Raw genomic sequence first — 14297 nt, forward strand, 5'->3', positions numbered from 1 at the left:
CTTTGCCCCGGTTCAGTATGAACTAAAATAACCGTTTTATCGCTACTTGGTTCTAAGCACTTTTTAGCATTTATTCTTTTAGAATTCAATATCTCAACTTCTATACATTGGATTATTGGTGTTTTGGTTTTGTTTTGAACAGAATAAAATACTCTTTTTTTTAAACTTGTGTTGACTCTTTTTGTGGTCTATTCATTGTACTGCGGGTATATGTGTGTGTGTGTGTGTGTGTGTTGCTCAAATACTTTGCACATTGCCTTGCTCCTCCTGCCGCCTCCTGCTCCTGCCTGCCAGCCTTGCCGCCTTTTTCTGCCGCCGACGCCCCCCTGGCCCCCCGAGCGGCCTAGCGACAGCAGAGCCGCCCGCTCACCAGTTTCCCGCCGCAGCTCGCCACAGGCCCCGCCCACCACCGGCCCATTGGCCGAGCCGCTCCCGCCGCCCATCTGACCAGCCCTCAAGTCCTCCTTCTTATGACGCCCCCAGAGCGACCGCGCAGCGGACACGCGCAGCGGGAGCGCCGACTGAGCGCCAAAGGTGCGCCAAAGGTAAGCCCGTCTGCGCCCATCCGCGCCTGGACCGCGCCCAGCGCCAGGATCCCTGGCCCCCGCAGACCCCAGCCCACCCGCCGGACGTACGACGCCGCCACCCTCTACGCACTCAACGCCGGCCGAATCCCAGGATGCTACCGAGCCACCCCAAGACGCACCCACGGACCCTTCTGCTGCAACTCCTGCAAGTTCACCTGCATCCGGACCTGCACTACTCCAGCACCAACCAAGACCAAGACGAGCAACAGCAGCAGCCACCTGAAATGCATCCTGCTCAACACCCGCTCCGTCCACAGACACGCCGTCGAGCTCTGGAACCTGCTCGACACAACTTCACCAGACGTCGCCTTCCTCACGGAAACCTGGATGAACGCCTCTTCAGCGCCCGACATCGCCATCGCCATCCCAGACGGCTACAAGATCATCCGAAGGGACCGCATCAACCAGACCGGAGGAGGCATCGCCATCATCCACAGGAACACCAACCGCATCACGACCAACACCGACGACACCCTCGCACCCGCCGAGCACCTGCACTTCCAGGTCCACATCAACCCCAAGACCACCCTCAGAGGCACCCTCATCTACAGACCCCCGGGACCACGCACACAATTCAGCGAAGACATCGCCGACTTCATCAGCCCGCACGCCCTCTTCTCCGCTGACTACATCCTCCTCGGGTACCTCGACTTCCACCTGGAGAACAACAACGACCGCAACACCACCACCCTGCTGGACAACCTCGCAAACCTGGGACTCAAGCAGCTGGTCACCACCCCCACCCACTACGCCGGACACACACTCGACCTTGTCTTCTCATCCAGCAAGGACATCGCCTTCAGCCACGCCACCGGACTCCACTGGACGGACCACAGCTGCGTCCACTTCAGCTTCAGAAGGACCACGATCCACCACCACCAGCAACAGGTTGCACGCAGAAGCTGGAACAAGATCACAGCCGACCAGCTCGCGACCTCCCTGAGCATGAACCCTCCCACCAGCGCAACAAACCCAAGCCAGGCGGCCACCAACCTCGCGAAGTGGATCAGCAACTGCGCAGACGACCTCACCCCTCTGAAGACCCCGCCTAGCAGACCCAGTAGCAAGAAAGCCCCATGGTTCACCGACGAACTCAAGAGCTCCAAGAAGAACTGCCGAGCCCTCAAGAGAACCTGGCGCGAAGACCCAACACCGGACAACATGACTGCCCTCAAGCTCGCCACCCGAAAACACCACCAACTCATCCACGCCACCAAGAAAACCGCATTCATGGAATGACTGGACAACAACGCACACAACAGCAAGGAACTTTTCAACATCGTTAAATAGCTCTCCAACCCCAAAGCCGGAAACAACGACATCACCCCTTCACAAGACCTCTGCAACTCCCTCGCCTCCTACTTCCACAACAAGATCGCGGACATACACAACAGCTTCAGCACTCAACCGACGCACGCCACGACCGAACCACCGCCCCCCACCACCACCCTCCGCGCCTGGACCCCGATCAGCACCGAAGACACCGTCCGCACGATGAACTCCATCCACTCCGGATCTCCGACCGACCCCTGCCCTCACCACGTCTTCAACAAGGCCGACGCTGTCATCGCACCCCACCTGCGGGACATCATCAACATCTCCTTCGACACCACGACCTTCCCGGAGAGCTGGAAGCACGCCGAACTCAGCGCTCTACTAAAGGAGCCATCAGCCGACCCCACCGACCTCAAGAACTTCCGCCCCATCTCGCTGCTCCCGTTTCCTGCAAAAGTCATCGAGAAGACCGTCAACAAGCAGCTGGCCGCCTTCCTCAAGACAAACGGATCCCTCGACCTCTCGCAGTCTGGCTTCCGGGCCAACCACAGCACCGAGACCGCCCTGATCGCAGCCACCGATGACATCCGAGCACTGCTCGACAACGGAGAAACAGTAGCCCTCATCCTCCTAGACCTCTCCGCGGCCTTCGACACTTTCTGCCACCGTACACTAGTGCAGCGACTCAGCAACGTCGGAATCCAGGAGAAGGCACTGGAGTGGATCATCTCCTTCCTCGCCGGAAGGACACAGAGAGTCCGCCTCCCCCTGTTCAGATCTGAAGCCACCAAAGTCACCTGCAGCGTTCCTCAAGGCTCCTCGCTCAGTCCAACCCTCTTCAACGTCTACATGAGCCCCCTCGCAGACATCGCACGCCAGCACAACCTCAACATCATCTCCTACGCCGACGACACCAAGCTGAATCTCTCCCTCACCAACGACCCCGCCACCGCCAGAGCCAACCTTCACGAAGGGATGAAAGAGGTAGCCGAATGGATGAAGAACAGCCGCCTGAAACTGAACTCGGACAAGACGGAAGTCCTCATCCTGGGATCCTCACCCTCCGCCTGGGACGACTCCTGGTGGCCCCCCGCCCTAGGCAGCGCACCCAAACCAACAGACTACGCACGCAACCTGGGCTTCATCCTGGACTCCTCCCTCTCCATGACCAGACAAGTCAACGCCGTCTCCTCGTCGTGCTTCAACATCCTGCGCATGCTACGTAAGATCTTCCGGTGGATCCCCACCGAGACCAGGAAGACAGTCACCCAGGCCCTCGTCACCAGCCGTCTGGACTACGGCAACTCCCTCTACGCCGGAACCACCGCCAAACTCCAGAAGAGACTCCAGCGGATCCAGAACCCCTCAGCACGACTCATCCTGGACATCCCCCGTCGCAGCCACATCTCCGGACACCTGAGAGACCTGCACTGGCTCCCGATCAACAAGAGAATCACCTTCCGACTCCTCACCCACGCACACAAAGCCCTACACAACCAAGGCCCAGGATACCTCAACAGCCGCCTCAACTTCTACGCTCCCAAACGCCAGCTTCGATCGACCGGCCACGCCCTCGCCGCCGTCCCCCGCATCCGAAGAGCCACCACAGGGGGACGGTCCTTCTCCTACCTCGCCGCCAAGACATGGAACTTCCTCCCGACCCACCTCCGCCTGACCCAGGACCACCTCGCTTTCAGGAAGCAACTCAAGACCTGGCTGTTCGAGCAGCAGCGGACCCCCCTCCCCTAGCGCCTTGAGACCCTCTGGGTGAGTAGTGCGCTATACAAATGCTTTGATTGATTGATTGATTTTTAGATAAGCCTGACTTCTCTGTGCCAAGCAACAAAAAAGGTGAGCATAGGTTATCTTTTAGTGTGTATCTAGCTTACCCTTACTAGGATTGTTGCTTCTGTTTGAACAGGGTGCATACCTTTGCCAACAAGAAACCAGATTTCTAACTTTGGTGATCAACCATGAGGACTGAACTTGTGTTTATGCAATACCACTCAGTAATTGATTGTTCACTACATTTCTTCCTACTTGCCTTTTTCTTTTTGTTGGTAAATTATGTCTCAACCTGGTAAAGCTACACCTGTAACTTCACCTGCAAAAGAAGTTTTAGAGTTGGTTCTGGTCAGGTTAGAGTCTTACACTGTGGCTCAGTTGAAGAGTTTTTTCAAAGATTTTTAGGTCCATGAGAGGCTTCACCTGGAAGGTGGAGCTGCAGAAAGCCTTGAGGGCCTGGGTGGAGTCCCAGGTTGCAGGGGACGATCTAGATGAGCAGCAGGAAAACCCTGAGGAGGAGGGTGACCTGATATTTGAGTCTGTGCAGTAGCACGAAGGTTCTCTTTCACACAAAGTTATTATTATTTTTAGCTATCATCCCTATTGACCGAATGATTAGCACTGATAAATACACTTTTTCCATACCCATCTATGGGTAATGTCTGCTTTGCAAACACTTAGTTTCACTGAAGAAGAAATTGGTGAACTACTCAAACGACCGTTTGCTTTAAATTCAAAGGGGAAAATTAAATTTTGATGGAACCAACTGAAGCAGAAAAACATATTTGACTAAATAAAAATAGATATGCACCCACCTTCATAGGGATGTCCTTCAGCATTTTTCAAAAGAGAGGATTGTGGAAAAGCTATTCCTACTTGGTTAAATCTTAAATGGAAAGGGGAGACCACTCGGTCACCCCGGATGTATGGATGGGTGCCCCGATCCCCCGGGAAACCGTTGCGGGCGGAGGCGTGTCCCGGCCGGTATGCCCATAGCGGCGTGGTCGGAGCACGCCCCCGCCGCCTAAAAGGGTTGTCCTAAACACCCGCCCGGAAGTCCGTGTACCTATGGGCGGGATGGGGCGCGGCCCCCGCCTTCCCGCTGCTGGATAAAAGGCTTGGGAATCCAGGGAAGCGTCCTCTTGTTCCTGCGCTCTGAAGGCTGCACCACTCATCGCTCGTGAGCCCTCAAGGGAACAAGCTTCAGTTTTTTGACCCACCCATCAGCCCCTGTTGCAAAATATTTGGAGTGAACAAAGTCCTATGTTGATATTTGATTGTAATAAAACATGTTTTGTTGGAATCGTTGCTTTCATCCTAAATTAATGACAAGAGTATGCATGTAACTGAGTACTTGCTTATAGGCCTTTTTTCCTTTGTAGAAATGTTAAGGAATGTATGCAATAAAGATTGTTCTGTGCTATAGGACCTTTTTTCCTTTGTAGCACTGTTGAAGTCAGTGGATATATCGAGCTGTACCACAAGAGTAAGCATAGGTTTCTTTCCCCTAGTAGGTAACTAATTGTCGTATTTATTTAGTCTTCGGTCGGGCGGTAAGGTCATGATCGGTGAGCAGTGATTTCAAGGTCCCTAGGGGGGGCGCCACCCATTATGGATGGGAGCCCCCGAGGGGAGGCAGCCATTGGCCCCTCCCACGGGGGGCGGCACCCGTTACGGATGGGTCGCCCAGGGGGAGATGGCCATAGGCCCCTCCCAGGGGGAGACGGCTATATGCCCCTCCCCAGAATTTCCCGGGGGCCGGATATCCGCTCCGGCGGAAGAGAGTGCGGGGAAAGGGAGGAGTCCACGCTGTCCTTCTTATGGATACCCCGCACAGGAACTCAGATGACCTTAAGATGGCGTCGCGTGAAAGGGGGCCCCCCACGACAAGGGAAGTTACAGTTGGCTACGTGGGTAAAGTCCTCTGCGCATGCGCCACTCACATGTGAGGGCGGGAATTTGGTGATAGGGATCTGACACCGGTTAAGACCTTGCCGTTGGCCCCTAACGTTAGGATGTACAAATTCGTATACAATGCATTTGTCATGATGTTAGACTCGGTTAGGAAATCTTTGTATTAGAGATTTGTTAAGGTTAGCCTGAATACCTGTCTACATCAAATGTAATGGAAGTTGAATTTGTACAAGATATATGAAACATTTTTTAATTTAAAGTTTTAAATTTTGTTTCATATTTTAATAAATACGGCCGGGGGGGTCGTGAGGCCCCCCCGCCTTCCAAAAGTTCAAACTGTGTCTGTCTCCTCCCATTGGGATTGGTGATGGAAGGGGTGGCGGGCATCCTGGCCCATATTACCTTTTGCAGTGAAAATTAGCAATTAAGGAGGGGAATAGTCTCCTTATAATAGGAATAGGATTGAAATGACTATCATACCACTTCCCTTGCCTGGGACCTGAAGAACTGTGCCAAGCATTCACAAAGACTTCTTGTCTGTTTGTGCTATTTTTGCAAAATGAAGATCGATGTAACTGTTTATTTGTTTGTTTTTGATTTGCATTATTTGATCATGAATGTGAATGTTATAATTATGGTGCATGTGATTGTCTTCTTGTTCAGTCTAGTGAATTTGCTGCCACGCTGTTTGTTCTGTTCACAATCAGTGCTAATTCGAGATAATAATTAAACACGATAAATTAATTACAAAAGACTTCTTGGTCACACAGGATTCATGTCCTTACTGGTGCTTTGTTCCTTCATAACTGTCTTTGATTCGCGACGACTGAGTGTCCTCTCTGTTCCTTGGTTCTGTACTGATCCCGCCCCCAAGGTGGCCTTACTGGATCAAGCCCTGCTGGTTTATAGACAGCAACCAACTGTATATGGCCAAGGAAAACTTTGGGTAACAGATTTGCAGCTTTCTAAACTTGCCTTTTCCTCAAACGTTACATTACATTTGACTTGGGCATCTAGTCAGGTTTAATGCAACGATTCTTTTGATGCCTTAAAATGGCATCTTTATTAGTTCCATTCAGATGTCAACACAACTGAGTTGCCATTGGGGCTACTAGCCTTTCTACAGAAAGAAGGACAACATAGAGGTTTTACTGTTTAGGACATATAAAAATGCATTTCCTACTTTTTGATATACAGCAACCTGTCGAAGGTCTGGAATTTGTCATTAATTTAAATGACAAAGTCGAGTTAGCATTTTAAAACTGCTCTACCAGTCTGCAGTGGTGGCTAGAAGACATGCTATTACTTTGTCACACTCATGGTGGCACAATAAGTGCTGCAGTCCACGAGTGACACTTTTGCTCACAGGCCCTGAGTTCCCCTGGTACCATATACTAGAGACGTATATGTAAGTTAACTTATGTCAGTTGGGTATGGCAATTAAACATGCACTCTCTGAGTCAAAAAAACATCAGCATCAGTCCAAATTTTGGGGGTGCTCATGCAAAAAGAGGCATTTTCTTGTGAAGAGTTTCCTCCTTTCACTTGTAGGAACAGTTTTGTGAGGATTGTCAAGAGGTGTCAGCAACAAAGAAGGGAATAATGTCATCCTTATTGTAGAGGGCCGACAGGGATTTTAGATTTGTGTCATCGGTGGATCAGAGAAGATGCATTTAAGATATCTCCAGTTGAGGAGGAGGTCCAGAGGCACTTTGGGGCAAGTCAGTGAGTTCCAGGGATAAGTAATGGTTTTGAGATCACTGGGACTTATAAGTTGAAACGTAACATTGACGTCACCAAGAATGATTAAAGAGGTAGGAATGCCGCAGAAGGACTCCGCTCAGTAAGTGAATTTTGTAACGGAGAAAGCAAAAAAATAAAGTTATATATAGCATAGCGACGGTTTGTGCACTATAGAAACAACACCCGCCTCCCCAACAGACAGTGGCAGGGATCACTGAAATAATATCGAGGGACAAAATATCGACTTGCCAAAATATCGTGGACAAAATATCGACAGTCAAAATATCGAGTTAGTATCTACAAACAGGTAAGTACAAAAATATCGAGTACAAAATATCGTTAACAATAATATAGATGTAAAAAATATCGACTTTATTAAAAACAGTGTTAAATTAAATTAATATAAAATTTTAATTACTAAAATATACTTAAAAATACTTAAATTAAATTATAATAATTAAATAATAAATGAAAATAATAAAAATAATTTTTTACAATCTTATTTGTTGACCCTGAACCCTAAAAATACCCCTTTACCCAAAAACCCAAAACTGACCCTGAACCCTAAAAATACCCCTTTACCCAAAAACTGAAAACTGACCCTGAACCCTAAAAATGCCCCTTTACCCAAAAACTGAAAACTGACCCTGAACCCTAAAAATACCCCTTTACCCAAGAACTGAAAACTGACCCTGAACCCTAAAAATAGCCCTTTACCCTAAAACTGAAAACTGACCCTGAACCCTAAAAATACCCCTTTACCCAAGAACTGAAAACTGACCCTGAACCCTAAAAATACCCCTTTACCCTAAAACTGAAAACTGACCCTGAACCCTAAAAATGCCCCTTTACCCAAAAACTGAAAACTGACCCTGAACCCCAAAAATACCCCTTTACCCTAAAACTGAAAACTGACCCTGAACCCTAAAAATGCTCCTTTACCCAAAATGTATCAATATTATTTAATTACCAATTAATTATTAATTAACAATAACAATAAAGTAAATATATTAGCACATTAGCTGTAATTATTTTAATATTTAATATTATTTTTCCCAATTAATTACTTAAAAATAACACAAAATTATAAAAATAAAAAATGTACTCTAATTAATGTAATTAACGAATTACAATTAATTAATTACCAATTAATTACTAATACAAAGTATGTTCAAAATTATATTAATTAATTAACTAATTAATATTAATTAATTATCAATTATTTATTAATTAAAAATATTAACAAACATATATTAATTAATTAATTATTATTAAATTACTTCCCACCCTATTCCCCTATAAACCCACAACCCGCTACAGAATTACATTACGCAATTATTATAAAAACAAAATTCATTTAATAAAATATTTTATAACATTAAGACACACTTTTCACACATATTATTACATAAAAATACACTATAAAATATGATATATTATTAAAAATTCGATATTTTTGCTATCTATATTTTATACAGTCGATATTACTTCACTTACCTGAAAAACGATATTTTTGTAGTCGATATTATGTCCAGTCGATATTTTGTCCAGTCTATATTTAAAACTCGATATTATGTCCAGTCGATATTTTGGAGTCGATATTTTGTCTGTACACCAGTGGCAGCCGGCTCATGTAAGTGCAGTGGGGCGGTGGGGCAGGCGGAATCAGATACGGGTGGGAGCGGGGGTAAGTCAACAGATGATGGAATAGCTATAATTAAATAAATAACACCTATTCTGTCATCCATCTGCTTCCCCCCGCTGCACCCTGCACGCCCTACCATGCTTACCTGTGATTGCCGCCGCTGCCTTCAGACATTTTATGAGCATGATCTGACAAAAGATTTTCATAAATAGAAATGAAGACCAGGTCACGCTGATGCAGATGAACACTCAGGTATTGACCAGAGAACATCTTAGTATAAAACAATTCTGAAAAAGCTCCTTGCTGCTGGGTAGCCCAGATTGAACCCTGGAGCAAACATGACTGATTGGAAGCAACAGTCAAATGCTGTAGAAATAGGGCAGATGGCGAACTGAGGTGCAGAATAAACAATTTGCATTTCACACGTACATATAAAGAAATACCCAAGCCATATACGACACAATTCAGAGAAACTCCCCGAAGGAACAATACGCAGTTGACAGTTTGACAGGTAACACTGTGATGGATGGTAGCAGAATAAGTAATTTCAAGAAGCAACAAAGACGGAAAGGAACAATTCAGAAGCAGCTTGCAGATGCAAAATGAAAGAACCAACTTGAATAAATTCAGATGAAACAACCTGAAGGAGAAGACCCAGGTATGAAACAATATTGATCAGAATGTTAAGTAATTCGGAATCTGCAGCGGATGCAGAATAAAACCCTTTGCACAGAGCACCCAAGTGGAAAGCATGATCATTTAGGAGCAGCGACCAAGTGCAGAAAAAGAAGTCAGACCAGACACCTGGTGATAAACACCACCCAAGTGCACTATAAAGCGAATTAAATTAGCCGCGGAATGTGGAACAGATACTTTACCCTGAATCCATCAGCATTCACATACATGCAAAGATGAATGAAAGAATTAGAGGCAGAGCCCGGGTGCACAGGGGAACATTTCAGAGGGAATAACCAGTATTTTGAAAAGCAGCACCTGAATGCAGTTTGAAGTTATTTATATGAGGCAATCGGGTTCAGAGTTGTACCCGGATACAGATTAAGATAATTTAGCGGTAAAACCTGATGTGCAGTAGCACTTAGATGAATTATAAATATTTCACCAGGAAATACCAGATGCTGACCAGCACCTCAGTTGGAAAAGCGACAATTCCCGTGTAGTCGAAGGATGCGGTGTAAAACAATTTACGGGCAAAAGAAAAATCCGATGCAGACTGGAACCACTAAGAAGGTGCAGTATGGGCAATGTATACACAGCATAAACCATGACATTAATCATGATGCCGTTTTATTGGGTTTATACAGATAGGCAGAATTGAACGGCCTGTTGCACTAAAAGTATTTATCCAACTGTTTTTTATCAAACACACCATTTCGACTGTATCTATAATAGATCTGCACTGTATTCTAGACGCATGTGTTATGGCTTTATAGATTTTGAACTAAGGCTGAAATAAACTACTCGGACTGATAACAGAATTTGACAAAAGTACATTTCAGTTTTGTTCTATGACGAGTTTTTATATATACCTCACCCCTGGCACAAGCTCTGAGTGCACAAAGTCTTCATCCCTACCATTTTGTCCTGATACTTGCACAAGCTAGCCAGTTAAAAATTGATAATTGTTCTGGATGACGGGTGTCAAAGTTCTCTTTTCGACAAGTCGATTCAGGTGAATGTTATTTTGCACTGCACTTGTGCAAAGAAGCGAACACTGGAAATGTGGGGCCATATTATCAAGGGGGTTTATCTCCGCTTTTTTGGCTTCAAAAGCCAAGAAAGCGGAGATAAAATTATCTCCCTATTACCTAGCTGTCGCTAACACCAGTTAGCGACAGCTAGTAGGAGATAGCGACCATCTTGGGCCCCACTTTGCATGTCAGTGATATTTATCACTAATGACATGAAAAGTGGGCGTGCCAAGATGTTAGCGACTGAAAACAGTCGCTAACATCGCTATCCCTTATTACCAACTTTTGGAGATATTCGCGCTAAGCGCGAATATCTCCAAAAGCTAACACCTGCCCTGAGCAGTTCTTAGCCATGTTATCCAATGGGAGGTGGATAACATGGCTAAGAGCATTAGCTCGGTAATGCATGAATATTGCTGACTTTTCAGCGATATTCATGCATTGCGGAGATTTTTATCGCATTTGCGATAAACCTTGGCAATACCAAGGTTTATATGCGGTAAAAATCGCCGCAGCTCAGCAGTAAATTTTTTTCTCTAACCAAGCAATAGCGATAATTATCGCTATTGCTTGGTAATATGCCCCGTGATTCCTTATCAAACCCTGTTCCGGAGTGCACTAGTATTCTTAATCTGCAACCTGTTCAAATTACTTTTGTTTACTTTTCCAAATGGAGAGTCACGTGGCTTCTGATTAAATACATCTCTAATGTCGGACAAAACTCTGTTTTTAATTACTTGTTGCTCCGTGTATCCATGCCTTTTGTGTGTTTCTTTCAGTTATAGAATATACGGTTCATGTACACACCGGAAGTGATAAGAATGCTGAGGCCTGTGGAGAAGTGTACCTTTCAATACACGGCGAAAGAGGGAGCTCTGGCAAAAGACGGCTGAGAAATTCGGGCACTGGCCCTATAACCTTTTGTAGAGGGAAGGTAAACCCACTTTACTAATTGCTTAATACAGGCTTTTTCTCCAGTATGCACGTTACCTTCATGCTCTTCTCCTTCTACCTAACTGCAGACACTAGTGAAATGTTGTCTGAGTTTTGAAAGCACAGCTGTCAAACTGCATTACTGCTTACTGAATACAGAGTATGCTTTGGTTCCATCTCTTTAAGCCATTGGCTTTCTCCGATAAGCCTCTATCGTCCATTGACTTTTGACCTTATCAATCACTTCTTGGCTCAGCCCAGTGGAATATTTAATCATTAAAATCTCGTTTCTTAGACAAAATTAATATTATTACAACTTCCGACAGTAAAAAATCAAACTTTTATTATATTATAGCTAGGCCTGGGCTGTGAACTCTGCTCCATTCACGAAGTTTTTCGCGCTCCGCGGAGAGAAATCTGAAAAACTCTGCTCTGCTGATTTATTTCCTTGCTCGTGCTCACCAACAGTAAGTTAGCGAGTGCGAGTGAGGAAAATTTAAACCCAGACCACCTTCCAGCGAGATTTCTCAATGTGGGCAGTCGCGAAGGTTGCTACTGTTCGCTTTGAGAAACCTTCCATTCATGTGAGGAAGCTGCTGCTCCAGTAGAACTTCTACTCGAGTGGCAGAAAGAAGCAGCGCCCTCTTGTGCTGGTGTGAAAGTACCGGACAAACACCTGATGGTAAAAATCAGCACAAACAGTGTGACGTAAGGCACTCTGCCTCTTGTGGCACTCCACGTATCGTGGTGAAGGTTTTTTTTCACTTGGTGGAGAATTCTGCCGAGGCCTACTTATAGCTCATAAAAATGTACGAAGTGCTACAGCAGAGAATATATTTCACAACGTCATTAGAAATTAGTTTGCTCTCTTATCCAATTTAAAGCCATATTTCCTTAGAGTGTTGTTGCATTGTTCCCTATGCACAACACTTTTAGCGGTCAGTAATTTGAGATACAATTTACCAGGCTTTTGCTTTAGAAATAAACAACTTCCGGCAATGAAATAAGCTATCTTTACAATAATGCCTGGGGACTATCCTAAATCTAGCCGTTAATAACAAATGATGCATATCCTTGATAGCTCCTAGATGTTATTGTTATGTTATGTTTCCGGTTCTTATAGCGCACACATCCACCCAAACGGTCACTTGGCGCTTAGATAGTCAAACTCCATCAAGTGTGAAAAATCCACTGAAATGTCAACAAATCTTTGCAGTTTTCTCATAGAATTTAAATCTTCTGAGATGGAATGAATATTTATGCAAGCATGATTGCTTCTTTGTGCAGATTTTTCCCAATCAGAGTTGAAGATTTCAACCGTTTACCTCATTTATCGAATAAATTAATGCAAAGCTTTCTACAGTGAACATTTCACTTGGCTGCACTTGTCAAAATCTCCTATAGAAAGCGAGTCCTTCTATTCTTGCGGTATCTCACCCAGTGGAGTGTTCGTCTTTTGGCTAATGGTATTGGCTGTTTGGCTATATCCTTCAACCCTCACTACGTGTTTGCATTAAAAAGTATAAAGGACCTCATTACAGCCGTAGCCCTCCCTGTCTGCTCCCGCTGTGCATGATGTGCTTATTCTGAATGGGTTAGTACAATACAACCAGACCTGTTGACTTTGCCAATGCTTGTTTATTAAGGCAGGTGGGCTATCACCTCCCTGTTCATGACGCGCTATTTGCTATATGGGTGAAGAAGCCAATAGATCCAAGAATTATTCACTCTGCCCTCAGTGCTCCATGAACAGATGCATATGAAATCTGTAAGGTTGATTGATGCTCTACAAGTGCAATAATATCCTATCGATCAGTCGTTTGCGGAAAGAAATGTCCTTTAAATGACTTCATCACATGGACCATGAGCTGCGGACATTCACTGAGGCGGGATTTGGGGATCTATAGCCACTTCATGGAAGCAATTAGGCGCCTATTATGGAGCACGGTTATTGGAAATACAAAGTGTAAGAAGACAACTATTGATCAGGATGGAAAACTTTAACTAATTTAAAATGTTATTAAATCAGAGAAGATAATGGTAGCTTCCTGTATCTTAAATAATTGTTTGAGTCAAGGAATCGACGCCCGGTCTAATTTTAAATGACAGATGTCTGAGAAAGAAAAGCAGCATTTCCAGTTCTGGGAACTGAATGGTGTTAACCACTGGGGAGGACTTTGGAAGATTGATAGTCAGTGCGCATATTTAGGGTGATGTGATTGACATTCCATGACAGTGTTATGATGCAGTGTACAACATTTGATTAACAGAGAGAACTGCATTAAACGGACAGGGTAACAATGACAGGAAAAGGTTGTTTAACAATTATATGGATTTTTTTGGGGCAGTTTTATGTAGCAAGAGTTTACGGGATCTGAGCGCTTTCCTTGAGCACAGTTATCAACTGCAGAAAAGCAGTTTGCACAAGACACTTTCACAAAAATTCTCAAAACACCTATGTTTAGCATGAGGGATCAGGACCATGTGTATAAATTAACGACTGGCCATATTTTCGAAATGAAATATAAGAGTTCCAAAATGTAAAGTATATGTTTCAGTATGTCTCCAAATCATTTTCCTGTGAGTAACAAGCAAGTGAGCCCACATTCAAAGGGGCAGCTAAAGACACAGGATGTATCTCGGAAATCCTACTCTCGTGGTCAAAACTGAGCTCTAGTTTATTAATTTTTATCCAGATATAGGAGG

General features: G+C 45.2%; 1 protein-coding gene across 1 annotated transcript in view; it reads left to right on the top strand.

Moving 5' to 3' along the window:
* The window catches only part of RP1 (RP1 axonemal microtubule associated), a 2616437-nt gene that overhangs the window by 1499402 nt on the left and 1102738 nt on the right, over positions 1–14297 (top strand). Inside the window, exon 40 of the mRNA XM_086965756.1 lies at positions 11438–11592. Coding sequence (XP_086821882.1) covers positions 11438–11592 — 155 coding nt within the window. The remainder of the gene's footprint in view (positions 1–11437; positions 11593–14297) is intronic.

The sequence above is a fragment of the Lissotriton vulgaris genome, chromosome 4_1, assembly GCF_964263255.1.
Source record: "Lissotriton vulgaris chromosome 4_1, aLisVul1.2, whole genome shotgun sequence".
Lineage (NCBI taxonomy): Eukaryota > Metazoa > Chordata > Amphibia > Caudata > Salamandridae > Lissotriton > Lissotriton vulgaris.